This window comes from Rhipicephalus microplus, chromosome 3 (assembly GCF_043290135.1).
Source record: "Rhipicephalus microplus isolate Deutch F79 chromosome 3, USDA_Rmic, whole genome shotgun sequence".
Lineage (NCBI taxonomy): Eukaryota > Metazoa > Arthropoda > Arachnida > Ixodida > Ixodidae > Rhipicephalus > Rhipicephalus microplus.
In genome coordinates, this window is record NC_134702.1 from 62,378,169 (window position 1) to 62,399,290 (window position 21,122).

Genomic DNA, 21,122 nt, shown 5'->3' on the forward strand with positions numbered 1-21,122 from the left:
TTGAAAACTGGCTTATATAGCTGACGAAACTGATACCGACGCACCGAACGACGCATCTGCCATTCACTTCAAAAACGCCCTCAGTGTAAAGTTAATTGTGTTAAATTTTGTTGAACATTCATTGTTTATATATCTTTATTTACTGCTGTAATTATTATTTTTACACATCTGAGGGTGCCTTCTGTCAACGTTGAGAGAGCGCTGGAGATGCCACCCTTCTCTAATTTTTAATGCATATTGGACACGTTCTTGCGACCCGGGCTTCATACGGGCTCTAATCAGGCCTGCGCACGTGCAGTGCTCCAATAAGTTTGATATAGTATATAGGTGGAGTCACCTGAACACATGATGCATTGGGTGGAAGAAACTTCGTCTCACGTGAGACTCAAAAACTTGAAATCGAGAAATGATTATGGAGTTTAAAGACCCACCCATTAAAGAGTGCTCAAGCATATTTGATTACCATCCCCAGCAGAACCATCCACAAAGTTAGCAGGAGCGTAGGCTTGCGTGTGGTCTTACGGACTAGTTGTGGGCCCTGCACTGATACGCAAAACGAATAATTATGGTGTAGTGGGTCCTTTACAATGACACTTGCAGTAGAAATTCTGTAGGTTTCTTTCAAACGGCCCGCTTTACGCACAGAAACGTTTTTTTTGCAGCAAAAGCTGTTATGAGATCACTTTCCGGGTTACGTGCAGTTGTTTGTTGTGCGCTGCCGCCAGTGTCCGTAACCACATCGCACAAATAAAAAAAGAACCTTGCACTGACGACACAGTGGGGCTTGGACCCTGGTCGACTCCGTTTTAGCCCAATACTGTACTTTTGAGTTACGCCGGTGCTTATAACTTGTTGTCAAACTTGCTTTAGGCAGGCATGACCTAGTACCAATGGTACAGTGGGGCTGAAATCCGGGTCTGCTGGGTGCCAGCCCAGTATTCTACCACAGAGCTACACCAGTGCTTATAAATTGTTGTCAAACTTGCCTTAAGCAGGCTTGATGTCGAGAAAGCAATCGCCCTATTACGACTTGAGCGTCTTACAACAGCGAAACAACATCCAGTCATCGCACAATGCGAATAGCGTAACGAGTAGGCCGCCCTACTCTCCAAGTTATCAGAAAAGCTTGCTTTTCGTCCACTATTAACTGCGGCGGATACCCAATTCAGCTATCATCCTCGACAGCCACTGCATAGACAATCGGCGAAAATTCCTTGCAAGTGTTTAGCGGATACCACAATTCTCAAAATAATGACGAAAAATAGCATAGCGAATGTAGGCCTACTACCCAAGAGTTTATTATTAATACCCTAGTGGGTAACAAGCAAATGTGATCGCCGTAGTTACCCAATTTATGTTTTGAAAAGCCTCTGAAAGGCCGCTATTCTAGCTTTCGCTGCGACTGTGCTACGCCTACCCCGCAGGCCTGGTGTTTTTTTCTTGAGGTAAGGCTAGCGATTAAAATGCGATAATCATGGGGATCGATTACACCATCACCCTCTTCTCCTGAAGGTGAAGTTCAAACACCCTCCAAGTTTTTATTGTGCAAACAAGGACTTCTACGAGACTTTCACTGAACTGCATTTTTGTTTTTCACTGCCGGCACAACGTATTCGTTGGGATCATATATATTCCCATTTGGCAAGAGTTTGTCTATACAATGAGGTTTTAAAGACGATAGTCTTTCTTAGGGACCTTCAACGGAAAAATTTTGGTATGTCTGTCTGTCTGTCTGTCTGTCTGTCTGTCTGTCTGTCTGTCTGTCTGTCTGTCTGTCTGTCTGTCTGTCTGTCTGTCCGTCTGTCTGTCTGTCTGTCTGTCTGTCTGTCTGTCTGTCCTTTCGTCTGTTTGTCCGCCTTTAACAATACCTCAAACGGCACCAATCAGCCAACCCCACCCGCCACGCCCACCAATATTGCTCAAGGTTTAGCGTTCATAGCTGTGCGATTTTCAATTAAAAAGCAAATATTGCGCATATCTGAGGCGCCTTAACAACACCTCGATGTTTGGTATGTCTGCCTTTTTACTAGAAGAGGCACACAAAAGTAACTCCAAGGACTGTAGCGTTTATCGCGCTGCGCTGACAGTGCAACGCGATGCTCAAAAAAGTGTTTCCAACGCTTTGATACGACGAAACGGCGGTGGTACCTGCCCATCGCTTTGCGTTCTACACCTGATCACCTCCGAGACTGGCGCGCATCTTTCTCCTCGGGCATGCACGCCTTCGTTTTCGACAATAACTGCCAGATGGCACTCGTGTCTAGCGTGTCTTAGAGTTACTGTATATGCTGCTACCTTTAGGTAGCAGAGTTGTGCCAAGGTACGTCATCTTGGGTTCAAAAGTCCTGCGGGAAAGCCACTCACCACCCGCGTGGGAGCAGCGCTCGCGCTTATAGCGTTGCTTTATTTATTTTTTGCTTTTTCTTTCTATTTTTTATGAAGGTACGAGACAAAATCCGTTGCTCTGGTCACGCCTAAAAGCCTTGATATTATGTTTACGTTTTGCGAAGTAATAAGGAAAAAAACGTGCGTCAGCGCATTGAACCAGTGGTACCTATGTAAATTTATAGTAGGCCACACATCAGCTTCGGCTTGTTTTGCACTGTTTTCCCCATTTACATTTGTAAATCATTTTTCACTCTTGATTGCTATCGAGCCAGGGATGGAATATTTTCATCGTGTTGGGCTCACTCGTTAACTGTGTGAGTTAACCAGCTAAAGCTTTGTAGTCTTCAAATGAATCGAGCTAGATAGGGATCGAGAGTGGCCATGCCACGGCCGCGTTAAGTGCGCATCTCGTATTACGCTTGTATTACAATCGCGGCTCATGACAACTGATGAGAACCGTCGTTCAATAACCCTGTCATGTCCGACATACTTTTCGCTTAATCAAAGCTGCAATCAATTCACGCACTAGCAGCAACACCTTGCCGATTTGAATACTTCTAGTTTAAATTCTCCCTTTATTTTTAGCGTTCTAATCACCAGGCTATTGGACGTATGCAGCTCACACATGCTGCCCAACTTTGCATGTGTAACGTATTCACTATTGCATCCGTGGTTAATACAGATAGAGCAAGTTTTGCAGTGCCATGGACAGATTAAAAAAAATGCCAAGCACATGGGTGTCAGCAGAGAAGATGAAAAGGGGCCCTTGCCCCCTTCAAGCCACAACAGCACTTGCCCTCACCCAAGCTAGGCCAGTGTTCTCGCTCTCTCTGAGCCACAACGCAGCAATGGTTTGCACCCCCAACATGAAATCCTGCCGACGACAACATGGCCAAGCATTTATTCCCACCGACTCAACATTAATCTTTCTATAGCAACATCTGCTGCACTCGCGTCAAATCGCATGGGTTCTACGTAGTACAACTCAACACAGAATGCATTTGCTGCCGCATTTCTCGTCACGAAAAGGCAGCATGGCTACATTATCGAAGAAGCGCGGCGATAATAACAGCCATTGTCAACCCCGCTTGATCTGCCCGAAATCTGCGTAGCGTTGGCATCTCCGCAGAGCAAATGAACAACCTATAACCACGTGATGGTGCTCGGCGAATAGGGGCGCTGAACTCCGGTAGGCAGAGCGAGCGGCGCCCGGAAAACAGTGGCGCAACTCTGCTACCTAAAGGTAGCATAAGCAGTAATTATAACGTGCTTTGATGCGCTCGTTCTCCCTGCTACCAGCTCGAGGCACTCTAACGCAGCGCCTCCAGAATACCATTCACAGATTTTCTTGCGCAGAGCATCAAATAAACATTTTGTTCACTCTCTCCAGATGCCAGACTATCGTCTTTCGACATTTGCAGTGTAACATTCGCGCCATGTCTATAGTGTGGGGTTTGTCATAGCGCGTAATCAGCGTATGTCCTAACAATTATGCAACCAGTCTTACCAATTTCATTGAATCTTTCACTGTATTGCAAGATACTTATTGTAACATTTTGTTCTCGGGCTACTTCCATAGTTTAAGCAAACCAAAGGATCATACTGGGTTTAGCAGTAGTGATAGGAAGGCTGAACTGCTCAGACACCTTTTCACACAGGAACAGTGAGTAATATTTCTCCTGTATACACATGCTTAGAATAGCACTCACACACAACTTAATGTGCAGCTATGCTTCAGCGCTTCTTAATTTCTGAATCATTGTCGGGTCGATTGGCGATTACATTTAATTGAATTCCCAAGCGTGGTGGGAACAATGAAAACTCAATTTCTCGACTTTGAGTGACGAGGATTTGAGAGCTCGTCTACATGTATTGAGCAATTGTTTGTCGGTTGGCTTACCGTTGGGTGGGCTTTGCGTATTATTTGTCTCTGGGGGTTGGCTCGGAGAACCTGTAAAAAAGTTTGTCAAGAATTTTGAACAAAAGCTAATAAAAGATCTCTATGACCAGCTTAAACTTGAGGGTGAGATGCCCAGTCCTTATACACGAAGTTTCTAATAACAAACGTACGCCTCTGAAGTAATGCGATACTATACGCTTTCGAGGTGGCCATGTTCGCCAATGCCATGGTTGTAACTTTTAGTACGAGTAACCCAGGGCTCAAGCCTCTCATGATGATTATCCAAACACAAAACCCAGTCTATAGCACATTTTGGTAACAATTGCCATCGGCAACTAACACAAAGAAAATTGTAGCCCGCTAGTATGTGCTACAGGAATTCGAACATGAATATATAGACAACGATGACACGCCAAGCACGAGATGGCTACACTTGTTAGTTTTTGAGACTGTCTGATTAGCTCCTGATAAAACGTATGAACTATAATTTGTGGACTCCCAGCATTGAAGACGGTGTGCTTGTTTTCACAATATTGTACTTAAATATTGAACCTACCTAGATATTGTTGTAGTAACCTACAACATTAGATTACTACAAAGCTTGCAATTAACAAGCAGCACGAGGCTTGAAAATGCTATAGTGAACGAATATGGAGAGTAATCTGGTTGCTTGTAGGCTGTTCCTATTCTTTAGCTAGATGATGAGAGTTGCTTATAAGTGTCGTCTAGATCATTGCAGCGCCTTTGCTGTGTGATGCTAACTTCTACGTTGATTCTCCGCACAGAGAAGCAAAAGATAAAAGACAACACGTATGTTTTACTCCAAAGAAACTCGCGATGAAACCTAGCGCTCGCACATCTCTTACAGCCGCAGACACGACATGAATGCTCAAACTCTAGATAACAAAACTTGGTCTGAAATCAAGTATTCGCACCTCCCATTGACCTATGGGCAGGTTGTCGTTGGCGTACGCCTTCTATCGCTTCGGCGTTTTCTCTGCGTTGCCGTGGTCTTTTTTCGCTCCCTAGTGCTTATTCTTGTTTTTTTTTACCTTCACTTTTGGCTCATGATAAATTAACTTTTGCCTTATTCATTTTAAATTAACCAGTGATGAGTGCAGTCAAATTCACTCCATTTCTGGGGCGCATACTGGCTTATAATGACGCTACTTTTTCTGATAGGCCACTGTGTGTTGGTTGCACACACATTTTATCATGTGTAGTGCTCACTGTTGCCTTTTTCTACTTTAGTGCACTGGTGGTGCTTAGTGGGATTAACTCATTTTTCTGGAACAAACCAGATAGGCCATACATGATAGGCTGCCCTAATCACGGCTGCCTTAAATAGCGGCGCTGTCAAAACATGAAAGAATTAGGTGAACGGAGTGCGTTTGAGGTAGAATCAAATTTTCGCTCATACAGTATTGGTTTTTTTACTTATGCAGACAATCTTCCATGTCGGTCTCACATCTTGTTAAAATATATTACTTTTAGCACCATAACGGTAAGGAGCTTATTTCGTAAAACGTCAGGGGTAAGGGTCAGTGTCAGTACGGGCACACGTGTCCTTCGTTGTTAGCGAAAATTCAATCGAAGCAAGTAAGGTAAATAATAAAAACAACGAATTTGAAGGAAAATTGAAGCTATGCCTTCCGCTTGATAAGTAGGTGAGAACAGAGCTAGCTGTTGACTACTTGAAGGTGCTTCGAAAGAAAACGCTATATAAGTGTCATGTAATCAGTAGGACGAGTCATCTGAACGGATGAAATACAGTGTGACAAAAGCGCAGAATCAGACAGACGCGAAAACATGGAAATCAAGCTACGAGTAGGTGCTTTAGAGGTTCACCCATTACGCAGCACTCAGGCATATTTAATTATCATCATCAGCAGAACCATCAACAATGTTAACAGCTGCGTAGGTTTGCGTGTGGTCTTGGGGACGAGTAGTGGGCCCTTCACTGATACGCAAAACGAATATTTACCGTGTAGTGGGCACTTCCCAATAGTACTCGCAGTAGAAATTCTGTAGGTTACCTTGAAATGGCCCGTTTTACGAGCTAAAGCGTTCTTTTGCTTCAGGTATGGTTAAGGCTAGCGGTTAAAAAGGCGGTGATCACGGAGCTCAATCTAAACATTGCCTTCTACCCCTGAAGCTATAGCTCCAGGTTTTTATTGCACTAACATGATATTCTGCGAAAATTTTATAAAAATGCGCTTTTATTTTGCACCGCAGACAAAACTTATTCATTAGGTTCATAGTTATTCTCATTTGGCAAAAGTGTGTCAATGCAATGTGGTATTGCATTGCGGGGTTTTATCGTACTGCTTAATCAGCGTGTCTTGTTACAATAATGCACCCCGTCCCAACAAATTCATTAAACCTTTGACTGTTTAGCTAGATACTTATCGTAAGGTTTTGTTCATGGACTGCTTCAATTGTTTAAGAAAACCAAGGGACCGTACTGGTTTTAGCAGTAGTCATAGGAGGGCTGAACTGCTCAGAGACGTCTTCGCACAGGAACGCAAAATAATTTTTCTCCTGTATACACAAGCTCAGAGTAGCACTCACACTAGGCATCATGAATAGCTATTCTTCAGCATGTCTCGTTTCATAAAAACTGCAACGGAAATGCAAAAATTTCTGATTGCCCGATCAATGCATTGCTGTCGGGCATGTTGGCAAGTACAGTCGATCAAATTTGTGAGCCTGGTGTGAACTATGGAAACGCAACTTCTCAATTTTGACTGACAAGAATTTCAGAGCTCGTGTACGCATTGAATTAATAGATTGTCGGCTGGCTTACCGTCGCTTGTGTCTTGCGGACTACTTGTGTCTGGGAGCTCACTCGAAGGACCTGTAAGGAATTTTATTCAGAAGTTTTGAACAAAATACATTACCAGATCATTAAGACAAGTGTCAACTTGAGGGCGAGATGCCTAGATTTACGCACGAGGATTCTAAAACAAACTTAGGGTTTGAAGTATGACACTATACGGTACCGAGGTGGCCATGGCACATCATGCCATAGTTGTAATTTCAAATCTCAAGCCTTCCCAAATGAATACCCAAACACAAAAGCACACTTTATACCACACTTTCTGAAAAAAAATGACTGTGGGCAACTAACACAAACGAAATTGTTGTGCTAGTACGTGACATAAAAATTCGAACAAAAGAAAAGCGAAGACACGTTAAGCACAAGATAGCTAAACTTGTTCCTTTTCATGCGTGCCTTAATAGCTTCAGAGAAAACTTATGAATAATAGTTTGTGAACTCCTAGCATTGACGTCGGTGGGTCTGTTTTGACAATATCGTATTTCAATAATAGAAGCTTACTACAAAGCTTGCACCAAGTAGCACAAGGCTTGAAAGGTGATGGTTGGCAGTTTTGGAGAGTAAGTTGGTTGTTTGTTGGCTGTTCCGCTGCCTTAGCGAGATGATGAGGGTTGTTTATAGATCACTTTTAGGTCGTAGCAAGGCCTTAGCTACGTCGTACTTACCTATTTCTACGTTGATTCTCAGTGTAGGGAAGCACAAGCGAAACCACTACACTAATCTATTACCCCAAAGAAGCTTGCGATGAAACTTAGCCTTCCTACATCTCAAAGAGCCGCAGACATGACCCACATGGTCACACTCTAACGCGCGAAACTTAGGCTTAAACCAAGCCTTTCCACCTCTAATTATCTATGGGAAGGTTCTCGTTGGCGTAGACCTTTTGTCGCTTCGGCGTCTTCACAACACTGCCATGGCCTTTCTCGCCACCAAGTGCATGATGGGCAAACTTTCGCCTTCTTCCTTTGAAATGAACCAGGGATGAGTATAATGGGATTAACTCCATTTTTGTGACACATACCCCCTTAAGATGACGCTATAGTTTACCTGATAGGCCTTCATATTTCGGTTGCACACACACGGTTTCTTTGTAGTGATAACTGTTGCCTTCTTCAATTTTAGTAAACCAGTGGTGGTTAGTGGGATTAAATTGTTTTTGTGTCACGAAATTGATAGGCTGCACAGAATAGGCTGTCCAAATTGCGGCTGCCCTAAATAGCTGAACTGTAAAACGGGAAAAAATGTTGCGAAAGTGCGTTTCGAGTAGAATCAAATTCTCGCTCATTCAGTATTTTTTACTGATTCAGAGAATCTTCCATGTCGATTTCACTTCTTGTTAAAATATAATGCTTTTAGCAGCATAACCTTAATGAGTTCGTTTTGTAGAAACACTGCGGTAGTGGTCAGCGCCGGTATGGGGATCCGCGTCATTCGTTGTGGTCGAAAATTCAATATAGATGCAAGTAAATAAATAATTAAAAAAAACGTGTCTTAGTGAAAATTAGGGCAGCGCCTTCTAAGTGAGAAGCAGGTGTTCTAACACAAAGCTAACTCACTTCTAGAAGGGGCTTCGAAAGAAAACGCGATTTTAGTGTCATGCAGTAAGTAGGAGGAGTCACCTGAAAGAATGAAATATTGCGTTACAGAAGCACGGGATCAGGCGAGACGCGAAAACATGGAAATTGAGCAATGAGTAGGCGCCTTGAAGGCCCACCCATTACACAGCACTCAGGCATATTTAATTATCATGATCAGCAGAACCATCCAGAAAGTGAGCAGCCACGTAGGTTTGCGTGTGGTCTTGGAGACGAGTAGTGGGCAATTTACTGATCCGCAAAACGAATAATTACGGTGTAGTGGGCACTTCATAATGATACTCGCAGAAGAAATTCTATAAGTTACTTCAATACGGCCCGTTTTACGCACTAAAGCCTTGTTTTTTTTTCAGGTATGGTTAAGGATAGTGGTTAAGAACACGATGATCACGGGCCTCATTTACAACATCGCCTTCTAGCCCCGAAGCTGAAGCTCAAACATTCTGCACGTTTTTATTGCACCAACATGAAGTTGTACGTGAATTATATAAAAGTACACTTTTACTTTGCACCGCACAGACAACTTATTCATCAGGTTCATATTTATTCCCATTTGGCAAAAGTGTGTCTGTGTAATGTGGTATTATATTGCGCGGTTTTGTCGGAACTCCTAAATAGAGTATTTGGATACAATAATGCACCCCGTCCTACCAATTTTATTAAATCTATACTATTTAGCTAAATACTTATCATAAGATTTTATCTACCGAATGTGCTGTGTTTATCTCTCTTCCCTCTTTGCTTTCTACCTTTCACCTCCCCCATCCTCCTCACATGTGCAGGGTAGCAAATCGGCTGTCTATAGGTTGGTTAACCTCCCTGCCGTTCTTTTCATCCTATTTTCCTTCTTTTCTTTATGGACTACTTCAATAGTTCAAGCAAACGAAGGGACCATACTGGTTTTAGCAGTAGTCTTAGGAAGGCTGAACTGTTCAGAGACTTCTTCACACAGGAACGCAAAATAATTTTTTTTTCCTGAATACAAAAGCTTAAGGTAGCACTCACACAAGACTTGATGCACAGCTATGTTTCAGCACCCCTTGTTTTAACAAAATTGGGGTGGAAGTGAGAACCTTTTTCATTGTCCGATCAATGCATTGCTGTCGGGTAGATTGGCGATTGCATTCGTTTGAATTTCCAAGCGTGGTGGGAACTCAGGAAACTCAATTTCTGGATTTTTACTGACTAGAATTTTGAAGCTGATGTACGCCTTGAATTGAGGAATTAAATTTTTTGTCAGCTGGCTTGCCTTCGCTTGTCTCTTGCGGACTACTTGTGTCTGAGACATCGCTCGAAGAATCTGTAAATTTTTTTTTCAGAAATTTCGAACAAAAGATATGAACAGATCACTATGGCGTGTTTAAACTTTATGGTAAAATGCATAGTTTTTGTTCACGGAGTTTCTAATAACAAATATACACCTTAGACGTATGAGACTATACGCTACCGAGGTTGCCATGTTCGATCGTTTTAATTTCGAGTGTAACTAACCTAGACCTCAAGCCTTCCCCACTGAATACCCAAACACAAAAGCATGCTTCATTCTTTGAAAAATGACGGTCAGTAACTAACACAAACGAAATTTTTGTGCGCTAGTATGTGCCACAGAAATCCGAACAGGAGAAGAACGAAGACGTTAAGCCCAAGATGGCAGCACTTGTTCCTTTTCACGTGTGTCTTAGTAGCTTGTAAGAAAATTTATGAATAATTGGCGTCGTTGTGTCTGTTTTGACAATATCGTATTTCAATAATAGAAGCTTACTACAAAGCGTGCACCAAGCAGCACAAGGCTTCTTGAAAATGCAACAGTTTACGATTTTGGAGAGTAATCTGCTTGCCTGTGGGCTGTTCCTATGCCTCAGCTAGATGATGAGGGTTGTGTAAAGGTTACTTCTAGGTCGTTGCAAAGCCTTAGCTATTTGATGCCAACTTATTTATACGTGGATTCTCAGCGTTGAAAGCACATGATAAACCACAACACAGATGCAACACTCTAAAGAAACTCGTGATGAAACCTAGATCTCGCACATCTCATACAGCCGCCGACACGACATGGATGTCCAAACTCTAGAGAACAAAACTTGGGCTGAAACCAAGCATTTTCACCTCTCGTTGATCTACGGGAAGGTTGTCGTTGCCGTTACCCTTTCATTGCTTTGGCGTCTTCTCAGCGCTGCCATGGCTTTTCTCGCTCTCTAGTGAAGAGCTAACTATTGCCTTCTATATTTCAATTGGACCAGTTTTGAGTGACGGGATATTCCCAGTTTAGGTGACAAATACTCGTTTATGAAGACGCTACTTTTCTTATAGGCCACCATATTTCGGTTGCACATACCAATTTTCTTTTGTAGTGCTAATTGTTGCCTTCTGCTATTTTAGTATACCAGTGGTGGTTACTGGGATTTAGTTGCTTTATATGGCCCATACATGGTAGTCCGACAGGATAGGCCATCTGAATTGCGGCTTTTTAAAATAGATTCACTTTTGAAAATGGAAAAGAACATTGCGAACGGAGTATGTTGGCGTAAAATCGAATTTTCGCTGATTCAGTATTACTGATGCAGAGAATCTTCCATGTTGATTTAACATCTTGTTAAAATATAGTACTTTTAGCATCATCACGTTAACGAGTTAGTTTCGTAGAAACTCCGTGGTAAGAGTCGGTGTCAGTGTGGGCATCGGCGTCAATGATGGGAGTGAAAAATCACCGGATCCATCAGCAAAAATGCAATGAAGATGCAAATAAAATGAGAAAGGTAAATAAATAAATAATAACTTTGCGACTAACATAAATATAAAAATTGCTTTGATTGAATATCAAAGCCACACTTTCTGCGTGAGAAGCAAGTGTTATATCTGAGAGCTTCTCCAGTGCTTGAAAGTGCTTAAAAACGCTGTAAAAGTGTCATGTAGTAGGAGCCTCCCGACCACATTAAACATTTTGTGGTAGAAGCGTAGAATTGCGCCAAATGTCAAAAAATGTGAATGAAACAACGATTGGGCGTTTTAAAGACCACCCATTACAAATCACTCGGACATATTTACCCATCATCAGCAGTAGAACCGTCAGTAGCTGCGTAAGTTCGCGTGTGGCCTGTACGAGTGGTGGGCGCTTCACTGATTGGCAAAACTAATAATTATGGTGTTGTGGGCACTATACTCGGGGACAACTTTCCGTGGCAGTGAAGGGAAAGCTACAGGAACGGAGCTACAGCGCATCTAGTCCTTCGCGAAAAAGTTCGGCTCGATTCACTTTTCAAATGTCAGCCGTGTTCGGATAATACCACTGTATAGAATTTGCTACGTCTGCTTACACAGTTATGTGTGAGTTCAATGTGACTCAAGCTTTTTCAGCAAGTTGTCGGAATATCTGGAGGGTTACGAGCGCTCAACTATAGTGGCTAGCTCTCCTAAAACAAAGATGCCATTTTGACTGTGAGGTGCTCTTAAACGCGTGACGTTTTCAGATGATACTGGGCGAAGTACGATTGTAGTTCTGCGGAAGAGTACTACAAGCGAGCCTTGTTCATTTCTTACATAGATAGCCTGAAAGCGTCTCTCAAATAGCGCTTTGCAAAGCATCGCAAACACTGCAAAGCTTGCTATTTGTGTTGCCAAAGCATGCCTTCAAAGGCAAATTTCAATCTGTGCAGCCGGCCTCTAATTTTCACTTGAGGTACAAGACAAGAGCTCATACCCTTATACAAAAACGTGAATGAAAAATCTGCAAAAACTAAATGGCAAGCCATGCAATGGGAACAATTTGGCCGCTTTGTGACGGACGCTTCAGCTGAATTCGACAAAGCCCTGTTGCGGTGCATTTACACACTTTTCTAGATATTGGAAACACTCACAGTGAGCACAGATACAGCAGAACGCAGTTTTTCTACAGAGTGAAAACGTATTTGAGGTAAACGATGGCTGAGAAGCAGCTTAATTATCTGTCCCTAATGTCCATTCATCGAATACAAGTCAGTGTCGACAAAGTTAATGTTTTGTTTATGAAGACACCACGTCGCCAGAAAATCGCAGCGTGAACCGCTCTTTTCGGTGTGGCTACATGTTCGTTTGTTTTTCCTTTGCATTGAGCGAAATTTCACAATGTCATTCGTTAAAATTGCTTGCTAAAATGAATGCTGACATTCTGCCTTTTTTTTCAGGGAGGCATCCATGTCTATAGTTCTTTGTTGTGAAGTAAAAATATTTTAGCGAATGTGTGTGTTCTTTGTTTAGAGATTCCGGCCGAAAAATGGCTCCTGTTCTTCTTGCAGGCCTGTTGTTAGCAGTGTGTGAGAAGTTCAGCAGAGAAAGCGTCCGAAATCTTTTTTTTTTTGCTGCACATGCGTTAGTGCGTTCACTTACGCATGTGCAGCCACGTTCACTTACTGATTTTTTTTTTTGCGTTCTGCTGCCCCCTCCTTTCTCTTTTTTTCTTTTTGTCAGTCGTTTTCTTGCTGTTGACCCTGTTTGAGACTTCTTGGCCGAAATTATTTGGTAGGAAAACATTATTTCTGGTGCACACGCACTACCTTTACTGCACAGTCACAATTTGCTTTCCATTGCTGATCTTTAAGGTCCTTTGTAATATGTCTCAAAAGACTTAGTCCTGTCTGCTTATGACGAGCTGTTTATGTAGACCAATTATTGTTGGAGATGCACACTTCTTGGAGGTTCTTCAGCGCCTTGACGCAACAACTGCAAGATGGCACGGAGGGCCTGAAGCCGCACTTTTAATGGTATTGTCCTAACGTGTGGCCATGTTTCGTCCTATTTGAACGCATGGGAGTTTGACCGGGAGGGCATCTGCGCTCTGACTTTCTTGTGGAATGGTCTAAGTCTCCAACAATAAGCGAAATCTTGCTTGAGATTGGAGAGGTGATAGGAACATGGTCGAGTACATTATTGTGTTATAGTCTTCAAAGCGAACCTCAAGCGTGCTCTAGTTTTTTAGGGGCGAAGCTTCTCATTGCGGCACCCGTTCGTTTCCGTTGTAGTAATAGTAGTAGTGTGTAACCAGTCTTAACGCTAGTACCGGTATGAGTAAACGCGTGCACCCTTTACAATCGAAGAGAAAACCAGCGCACTTTATTCATTATTAAAAAGATAGTTGTTTGTGATGAAAAAAACCTACAGAAACCAGTATTGCTGACAGAATCTTCAATAAATTTTGCCTTGAATTTGATGCTTACTAAAAAAACTAGTATCAGAAGGACGCACATTGAGCACTATCTAACAAGAAAGGGTTGCCACGTAAAACTTGCTAAGCGTTACTTTCTGGGTTTTAGAAAGGTTTAGCGACTCGCTCTCTGGATTTCGTGCCAACCGGTTGTGCACCGGAGATCTCCGACGACAACGCAGCTCTTGCTGACAGGGCTCGCCCTGTGCCATCTCTTAACGCCGACAAGAGCTCAAGCTGAGTGATACCCCGTCCTCGGAATCCTGTGACCGTGTCCATCCTTCCTATCTCCTCTTTACGTACGTCGTTTTCTGTCGTTCGGTGTCCCTGTTCCTCACTCTCTCCTTTACCATATCTATCTTTCTACCTTTATTCCTATCCTTCTAATGCCTCCTTACCCCCATTCCTCGTGAGCTACTGTTGAGGTGTCGCACTCTGATTTAGACAGTTATGGGGCTCACTTTTCTCTTCTTTTCTCTTTAAGAATCACATAAGAACGGTTTAACGAGGGTTGGGCCACAGTAACAGTATACAGTGAACTAGTATATAGCCATGAACTCAAGGTGGTGAAAGGTGGGATGTAGACACGAAGCGCAGGCCGTAATTAATTGTGCGTGTGCCACCTCTCGCTTAGTCCTTAGAATGTCCACTGTATGGAGGTACTTCTATATGCGGAAGATATGATGAATAGATGCGAGATGGTGGTACTCAATTAGAGTGTTCACTAGATGGACGGACGGACGCATGGATGGATAGATGGATGGACGGATGGATGCAAGGACGGATGCATGAACGAACGCAGAGATGGACGTACGGACGGATGTACGGACGCACGCACGGACGGGTGGATGGACACATGGACGGTCACGCAGATAGACGCATGGACGGATGGAAGCAAGAACGAACAGACGGACGCTTCGCCCCACTCTCCATCATTCACCCTGTGGTTATGCTGCCATTTTTTTAGTTCTCATATTTACTTGGCACATGCGAACTGCGTGAACTTTCTGATCGCATCGAAAGGCGTGGGCTTGTTGGTTTGGTATCATTGTAAGAGAAAAAAGCTCAAGCAGATATGAAGACAAAGACCTGTGTGTGCGCTTCCGTTCCGAAAGAACACAAGTATCATTTCCACCGCGTGCCTTCAAAACTGCGCAGTCGTTATGCTTGAGTGTGCATTAGCGGGCTAGGCTTCTTCCGCAGTAGTCTAGCTGCTCCGTAGCTTCGATTAGACTCTGAGCGTAGAGCGCACGCACTCCTTCAGAACTGCGTATACGCTATGGTAGCATCATTAGGGACAGTCGTTAAAGTGACAGCGAATTCGGCACTCAGTAGCTTCGCTCTGATTTGGGACAATGCATGCCTCTAGTAGCAAAGCTCAAACGTGATGGAAGCTGCTGAAGATGATGAGCTTCAGCCGCAGTCTGCAACGTGGCATAAAATTTTTGTGTTACGTCGTTACAAACGAACGATCAGTTGCTGGCCAGTTGTCGGCAAACAGTTATCGTCACGTGCACGTGATGTAAGATACTAGTGCAGAGCACGCATGGCTGTCTTGCCCCATGCATGAACGCAGGGTGAATGAAGTCGCAAGTGACGGAAGTTGCGACTTTTATAATGCTGCTATGCTAAATAAGTGCTTGATAAGTAATGTATTTACCCAATAATAAAAAATTAAAGTGAATTGATACTTTTGCTTTCATTATAGTTAAGATAAATTGGCATTTGGTTCATATGGACATTTTTTTCTGGCCTCATGAAATGCGATTTAACGAGATTTTCTTCTATAGCTAGGAACTTTCGGGGTATACAGTAAAAGAAAAGAACATTGAAACAAAAGTGTCTTCTTGTGCGCTTATTAAGTTGTAACGGTGGTCATCGGAGTGGATCGGGTCCTCTACATTCACCAGAAACTTCCTACCCAAGTCGACAAGTGAAACCAAAGAAACTGCGAAATACATGGAAGAAGCACTTTTCTCGTGTTTTTCTTGGGGACAAGTGAAATGGTCGCGAGACTACCACGACTTGAGCTTCAATCTTGAAGTGACGGCCAGTACTTGAGTCTTGGAGCATCTTCGGTCAGCCGCACTGCCCACAGTTGGTCCTCGAGCCCACGCCCAGCAGCATAGCCTCCCACTAAGCACGCATGCTTGGTAGGGTAATATGTATATGTCAGCTTTAATGTAATATTTAAAAATTGGCTGCACGTATTTACATAATATTTCACGTGCTCACAAAGAATACCACTTGTTATCACGTGACACTTCTTTTTTATGCCTAGTTGCATATCCTTGCTAAGGCCCACTCCCTAAGCTTAAAGTGGGTTCACTTATTCAATGTACCTTTTCTCTGCAATCACCGATTAAAATGCCCAATGGTATTCAGCCGTGTTATTATAGAGACACGTTTGTTATAGCTTAACAAAATATAGGACACCCTTTATGGAGTTTTTGTAAAGGAATACTAAAACACCTACATGCACAAAGCCACCGAGAGTGCTTGTTGCTGTGTAACGTTTTATAGCTTTCATATACTCCGCCACATCCAAAACTCACCAGAGACGAAGCCACAATCTACAGGTGCCTTCAAAGCAGCACGTTCACCCATGGTGTACTATTGCACTATATGAGGCCAACGTTGCCATAGCTACATGTGACCTCGCTGCAACGTGTCAGACACTCTGGTGCACCTCCTACTGCAGTGTAATGTAAGCGTTCCAAGACTAGAAGCCGCAGCAACAGATTAGGACCCAAATGTCCTCATGAGTGAAGTGTGGGAGGCTGCGGTCTTCTAACCTGACCTGGTCGACCAGCGTTAACTCGTCGCTCGAGCCCAGTGGGTGGTCCAGGCCAGAAGGTTCTTGGAATAATGGACACTTCCGCCTTCAATCACAAATTTTACAGAATAATTATTTTTGCTCTCTCTCTCTTAACGTTCTAGGAGATCAGAATTTTAAGATTGGGATTGTTTCCAAGTTGTGGTAGCTCATGTATGTAAAGTATGATTGAAATAGATTTAATATTTTTGGACAAAAGGTACATTTAAGTTGAAAAACTAAAAAAAACGGACTGTGAGAAAAATGAAGTTTTATGTGGGCTTACTGCTTATGCCAGAAAGCACGCGGTGGCATTTAAACCACCTGGAGCGGCTGCTCGACATCGTGCTTCCACAGGTTTGTTCTTCAGAGTTAAGTGGATTTTTCGATGTCAAAATTTCAAGTTCGACATTATGAGGAGCTTACCATACCATACCCTCTTGATATTTTGCCGGTCAGCGTCCTGATTTGTTGAGGTATTTTGGGGGGTGTTAACCTAGAAGGATAAATATTGTGAACACTACAAGCATGTTCGTAGGCGACGTTGTTGCGCAGTGCTCGTTCAGTTCAGATGAATTCAGCGGCCCATTAGTGGATGACTACCCTCACGTAAACACCTGCCAATACTCAGCAGGGGGCAAAACATTTATTTTCAGTATATTAATGCACATTTAGGATTCGACCTGGCGTGAAACTTTTCTAACGTCGCAATTTCCCTGATCAGTACAATCCTCTCTGTCGGTTTCGCATTCTGTCCCAAATAGAGATTTATTTTCATGAAATTTAACAAAACGGTCGTTTAAATAGCTTTTTTTTATTATGGTTTCAGTGCTATTCATTAAGTACAGATATATTCACATTGCGACAGAGTGTATTCGTTAAATCTGTTTTTATATAACATCATTTACTGTGACGTATAATGAACGTATATTTCATTAGTAATTCACCGGGGCACGTTAATTTTCTTAAAGGTTTGGCTGTTTTGGTAGGTTGTGATCGTAACACATTATTCGTGGGTGATTTCAGTTGTGAATTTAATGCAACGGATAGTACTCAATTTAGTCGTAGTGATAGCACTGCTGAAGGGCTTCCTCTGATAATTGGAAATGCGGGACTGGTTGACATTAGAACACTGTAGAGTTTCCCTCTCATGTACAAATGCGCAATGTAGTTGTCAAGCGCGATTCAATCACATTTAAGCTTCAGCGTCACTTTTTTCTCACGAACTGTTGTGTAATCGGTACGTCATTATTTCTCAGATCAATAGATTGTTGTCGCACACACTGTTTATTTTTAATTTCATACCACAGTAAGCATTCTGGTAGCTCAATATATCAAATATTAGTGAATAGCGATGTATTGCCCGCGCACGCGTACGACCGGGGAGATCGTTGAGTGACATACCGTGGTTGTCTTCTCCGGAAGTCTGTTCTTCGCCGGAACTGCTTGTCTCTTGGGAATCTCCCTCCGCACTGGATCGCTTCTGGAAATCTGTATGGTGTTTTTAGAGAAACTTATAACACAAAATATGTTCCTAGAAATTGTAGTATCTTATATGAATTCGAATGTGAAGAGCTTATATTTAGAGCAGGCAAAACTGCCAATGTTAAATGTGCACTTCATTGCTATGACGTAAGACGCTACAGGGTAACCCGTGCTCGGAAATGTAATGAAATGCTTTACTTTAGTATGCCCCATGCAAGGGATAGTCTTCTATGTTCCGTCACAAAACACGGTCCTATGCTTTCTGCTGCCACGCTATACTTGCAAACTTCTCAAGCTCATTTGCCCACGTAATTTTCTGCGTCCCCCTTGCGCAATACTAAACTCGCACCTAAAATTCCGAGCGAATTTGATGTCATGCCTTGCTGAATGAAAGCATCAAGAGAAATGGCAGATTTATAAAAGATTTTTATTCGCAATGGTCACCACTTGTACAAATAATTTGTTTAGTGTCCGTTCTAAAACAAAATGATTATCTCGTAACGCAGTTTCTGTCATTCTGGACCCCTTTATCTGAGAATGAATGTGTTGTTATTATTGGTTCAAACCCTCAATGAAAGATAGAAGTTGCCATTAGCCAATTATCATTGACGAAAACAACCGAACCTCACACTATTTCAGGCGACGTTCGAAAAAATCAATAAACTTTTACTGTGGCTAGTGCTCAAAATTTTTAAACATTTTTATATCTGGAAACCTTTCTTACAAGAAAACATAGTATCATCAAACACACCACCATTCGCAGTATCTACACATATTCGTGCTTATCAGACTTGCGGTCTAAGAAGTCGCTCAATACAAATACTGTTCAGGTTGCCCACACCGTAGAGCAAAAAAAAAATTTCCTTATCTTTTTGGAGGAAATCACTTAATTAATGGCTAATTATTCGCATGAATGCCGACACTACGTCAGTGTTCCACTGCTAAATCATAGGTCAGATTGTGAAGCACATTCGAAACCACTACATCTACTGATGTTGGGCTATCTGCATCTTTCATCGTATTTTGAGGATCTCAATGTTACCGGGTAAACCGCAGATAAGGGTGCTGACTAAGCTCGCAGAAGAGCTGCGTCCACCTAAACAGTGTCAAAGAATAGCACGCTGTGCATGATTTTTCAGCAGTGGATCTGTTTAAGCTCGATGTTGGTCCCTCACCCGTGAACACAAATTATTGCCGCAATGATCATCATTATGAACCCAACCACGCTTCCTTCAACCCTTTCTCTTCTTCATCCTCTCGTTCATCTCCTACTTCACTGCCAAAATACGTGCACCAATTTTTCCAGAGTGGGATGCAATAACTCTGATTGGCGAGAAAGATCAAGTTAAAAGAGAGTGAGAGAGAAGGAGCGAAAAAAATAAACAGTAAGACAATAGGAAAAACTAAAAAAGTGTGGCTTATCGTTTTGTTATAGAAATCGGTAACACACGAAATCGAAACTTGTTTTCTCGGAAGTTGTTCATTGTTTATGGTGAAGTGATATATGAGAACTTGTATAATGCCTATCAGTATTTAGTAGCGATGTCACTGTTGATGTGGATATGCCCTCGTTGAGGCATAATGACACATCTCTATACGCAAGAATGACATCCATGATGATGATTTGTCCCTTCTCGGAACTGGAGTTGTTAACATATACTGGTACTCAGCACATCGTAAATCCCGCGCAAAACTATCATCCATCAACAAGCACGTAAGGAACACTGGTACTCGATGTGCACACCTTCAGAGCGCCGTCGATTGAGGAAAGAAATGGCGATGTGTGCACCCCTAGACCTACGCCGATCATGCATGCATACACTACCACAGAGCGTTTGAGCAACACAAGACGCAGAGGTTCCTAGCTTGCACCGAGAAAGCGCTAAGGCTTCCCTATTCCTGCAGGCGCCTGTCTCGCTCCACCGGGGCACGACATTCACCCGTCGACGTCATAGCCTTTCTACGGCGCTTATTGCAGCAATTTTATCAGTCGTTGCTATTTTAATCGAAGCAGCTTGCTGGTGCAACATTGTTGACACCCGCGGGAGTGGCACTTCTCAGACAACGTGGTGTCACACGCTAACTCGAAGCGAAAAGCAAACGTGACTGCGCATAGGACGCGTCCTCGATGCTAACGCGGCCAGCCTTTCTCGCTGGTATGGACACACCCTAACTGTAGTTTGTGTGTTTTGACTGCTTTTATGAGCACTCTTTAGTGGACACATCGAGGCACTCCAACTGCACCGTCACCGAATCGCTCCATATCTGCGCCTGTTCGTGTTATGACGCTGTACTTCACTTCAGGGCTCCCAGACGGCGGCACCGCTCCATATTACTATAGTGAACTAGATAGGGGACTGTAATATTACCAGCCACGAGCACTGTTGCAGTGTACACACTAGCACTGAGTGAGGCAGAACATGAGCGAGATTCAAGACTCATATGTAGAGCCTTGTGAACGTGCGCTGGTAGCGCTGTGAATAAAACTAACACCACCTAGAAAGATGCCGAAGAGCCGAGCACCCACCATCATGGTCTTAGACATCTTGGGTTTGGTTCACGGTGACGACACTTTTTTTTCTAGTGTTTTTCGGTCATTCCTTAGTGTGCATTTTAGCAACGTCATATACGTGACGAAACTATCGTTCAAGTTTTCAAGGGCTCTGGCATAAAAGAATTTCGTGTTAAAATCATGGTGAAAAAAATATTGGGTGAGGCAGGATTTGATCCCATGAACCCAGGTACGAAAAAGAGCGCCGTAACAATACTCGGCTATCCATACACGCGCGCAGAACATACCTTTGTGTAGTAAAATATAGCAAGGTGGCGGGAAAGGGAAGTCAGGCTGAGGACGGGGGTATGAAGAGGAGGAAAAAAGTTTAAGCAGAAAGACAGGGAGGTTAGCCAGTTCTTAGACCGGCTGG

At 43.0% G+C, this 21,122-nt stretch overlaps 1 protein-coding gene across 1 annotated transcript in view; it reads right to left on the reverse strand.

Annotated features, from left to right (window-relative positions):
- LOC142803757 (uncharacterized) overlaps positions 1 to 21,122 on the reverse strand; it is a 44,981-nt gene that overhangs the window by 19,857 nt on the left and 4,002 nt on the right. The window contains exons 2-4 of the mRNA XM_075889637.1: positions 18,118 to 18,204; positions 7,095 to 7,145; positions 4,289 to 4,339 (exon numbers count right to left, since the gene is read on the reverse strand). Coding sequence (XP_075745752.1) covers positions 4,289 to 4,339; positions 7,095 to 7,145; positions 18,118 to 18,204 — 189 coding nt within the window. The remainder of the gene's footprint in view (positions 1 to 4,288; positions 4,340 to 7,094; positions 7,146 to 18,117; positions 18,205 to 21,122) is intronic.